This window comes from Centropristis striata, chromosome 13 (assembly GCF_030273125.1).
Source record: "Centropristis striata isolate RG_2023a ecotype Rhode Island chromosome 13, C.striata_1.0, whole genome shotgun sequence".
Taxonomy (NCBI): Eukaryota; Metazoa; Chordata; class Actinopteri; order Perciformes; family Serranidae; genus Centropristis; species Centropristis striata.
Genome location: NC_081529.1, coordinates 11,633,155 through 11,636,170, shown reverse-complemented (window position 1 = coordinate 11,636,170; position 3,016 = coordinate 11,633,155). Strand labels below are relative to the sequence as shown.

General features: G+C 39.6%; 1 gene segment (V, D, J or C); it reads right to left on the bottom strand.

Annotated features, from left to right (window-relative positions):
* Positions 1 to 1,910: 1,910 nt before the first annotated feature.
* On the bottom strand, positions 1,911 to 2,366 carry LOC131983003 (Ig heavy chain V region 914-like). The segment is given in 2 exon segments: positions 1,911 to 2,227; positions 2,324 to 2,366. Coding segments are annotated over 2 exon segments (360 nt in total).
* Between the last annotated feature and the right edge of the window lie 650 nt (positions 2,367 to 3,016).

Below are 3,016 nucleotides of genomic sequence, written 5' to 3'. Positions count from 1 at the left end.
ATTTTGAGGTGGTTCTGGAGGACACGGGAGAGGACTTGCGCGTCGTTAATGTGGCACAGCTGAAACCCTGCTACCCCAGCGCTAAAGAGCTGGACAGGAAGCAGCGTCAAAAAGTGCTTGATATTTTGCATGAAGACAGTGATGAAGAAGATTTTCTTGGCTTTCCTACCTCTGCTCCAGATGAAACCCAGGAAAATTGTTGACAGCCTCCATTAATTAGACACAAATTCCGTCTTTTTCCAAGGGGGGGGGAGTGTGACAACCCGAAATTGCCACGGTGTTAAGTGGCTGGGAAGATGACGCTTAATAGAAAACGGAAACGGAGATCTTAAAAAGAGCCGGCGGGGCGCACTTCCGAGAGGCAGCAGTCGGAGAGAGAGAGAGCGAGCGAGAGAGAGAGAGTGTACCACGGAAACGGAGCAAGGCTCAGCGCGTTAAAAGACACGAAGTTTAGCCCGTGTTTCTTTTTCTTTGCCGACGGACCGCGACCACGTATCCTCGTACTATCATCTCATCAACCCGCATCCATCCTTTCATCTCCACACAGCCCGGAACCGGTAATCCACGTCACTCCTTCACATCACCCGACCACAATACTGACGGACAGTGACTACTGACTGACGTTTTTTTTTCTCTCTCTTTTTTTTTCTCTGACTTTATTTGAAGGACTGTTTTTTTCTTCACCCCATATATTTTTGATTTGTTTTGGTGAATGAAAAGAACTTTTGTTTTGTTTGTGAATGAACAGAATTTTATTTTGAAAAGAAGAAACGGAACTGAACTTTATTTTGAAAAAAGAAACGGACATTGAATGCACTGAATATTATATTTTTTCCCTTTTCCTGATGAACTGAAATTAAATGAATGAATTTTCTTTGAAAAAGCAGAACCTGTTTTGTCTATTAATTTGTGGTTGGTAATTTTGTTGCATGTGTTTTTTTTTCCTTTGTTGTGAAAGCCAGTAAATATTTGTGAGGTTTTAAAGCAAATAGGGTGTAGCTATTTTAGGCTGCATCCTAGTATGGTGTTTTGGGGGACTTACCACTGACTCTTAACTGCCAGGAGAGAAACCTGGCTGGCGCCCAAACTATAAATAAAAACCCAAACCGTCATAAGCCGTAGGTGAATTGGGGTCGCAAGTAGATTTCTGGCGGTCGCCAAATCATTTTGGAAGTCAGCTCTGTCTCCACAGTGTTAGAGTGTTCATGTGTTTTAGTCTTTTTGGTCATTTAATGTCTTTTTTGGTCAGTGTGTTTTTTTTAAAAGTAATTTTGTGTCTTTTTTTGGTAATTTTGTGTCTTTTTTTTTGGTAATTTTGTGTCTTTTTTTTGGTAATTTTGTATCTTTTTTGGTCAATTTGTGGGGTTTTTTGGTCAATTTGTGTCTTTTTTTGAACATTTTGTGTCATTTTGTGGTCAATTTGATTCTTTTTGGGGTAATTGTGTGTCTTTTCTGACAAATCCCAAAGTAGCAAGTTATTACTTTACAAGGAGTCTCTGGCTTGAAGCTGACTGTTCACTCAAGAGGTCAGAATGGACCTTTAAACTTATAGCAAAGGACTTAGATTAAAAGTAACAATAAAATATAAAATATATATTTATATATAAATGCACAGACAGAGTCGTTTTAGTTGTTTTCTGCTTCATTATTTGTCCAAAATTAATCGTATCAACAGAGTTTGTATGATCTGAACTGTGGGTGTGAGATTCTGTTCAGTGAGCAGGGGTCGCGGACAACATGCATGTTAAATTGGGGGTTGCGACTCAAAAAGGTTGAGGAATACTGGGTTAGACAATACCACATCCAGAGACAGAAAAACATTGTTGAAGTCCTTTATGAAAAGGATTTTGATTTTAATGATGTTGTGGTCGAGTTGCTGAGTATTTGTGCAGGTCTGTTGGTGGTTTGTATCACTGTGAAGCTACACGGACACAGTAATACACAGCTGTGTCCTCAGGCTGAAGATTCTGTCCTTTTAGAATGACTGTTAGAGCAGTGTCTCTGTTGTAGCTGAATTTGTCCTTCAGAGCATCACTTTGACAAAAGGCACCTCCACCCCACTGATGGGAGATCCAGTCCATTGGTTTTCCTTCACACTGTCTGATCCAACCTGTTGCATAGCTGTTATCAGTCAGAGAATAACCAGAGACCTGACAGCTGATGGTCAAAGACTGTCCAGGCTGCACAACCATTGAGTCTGGCTGGATGAGATCAATAGTGTTGACACCTGTGGAAACACAAATCAACATGATCTCCATCATTCATGTGAATATTCAGTGTTTCTAATGTGTTTATTAGTGTGAATCCAGTGAAAGCTGCTCACAGGATCCAGCTGCCAGCAGCAGTATCAGAGCTACAGAGAACATGGTTGATGTTGAAGCTGAACTGATGTGAGCTCTTCTCTCCTCTCACACATACACACACTTCACTTATTTATGAGGCAACACAAAGAGGCGGATTTACATACTGTTGACACTAAATCAGCTGACTAAAGTATATTCAAATAATTCTAAATGAAGATGAAACTTCCAGGTGTTTTTCTTCATCTCAAACGAAGAGAAGATGGAACTTGAATCTCTGACAGTTTAGATTGTTAGGTTTGACTTTAATCATAATAAAGTTGGCTAAAGACTTTTGATTCAACCACGAAAGCAGTAATGATTCAGATTTTCTTGAACCAAAAATGATGGAATAATGGAAGACAAGCTGACTTTTAATGGTTGATTTCTACTGTTAGAAAGGTTTTTGTACACACAATGATGTTTCAATGATAATAATTTCAGATTATCAATTTTATATGAAATGTTGCTGTAAAATGAGATGAAAAATCTTTATTTTTTAGACTTCCTGTTTACTGTAACAGTGAGCTGGTGTTGAAGTCATTAGTGGTCTGAGGGCTCCTCCTCTGGTGGCTTCATGTTACAAGTGTTCAGGCACTGAGGGGTTTTTGTTCAGCTCCACTGATGCTTTGTGTCACTGTGGCTCTCTGGCACAGTAATACACAGCAGTGTCTTCA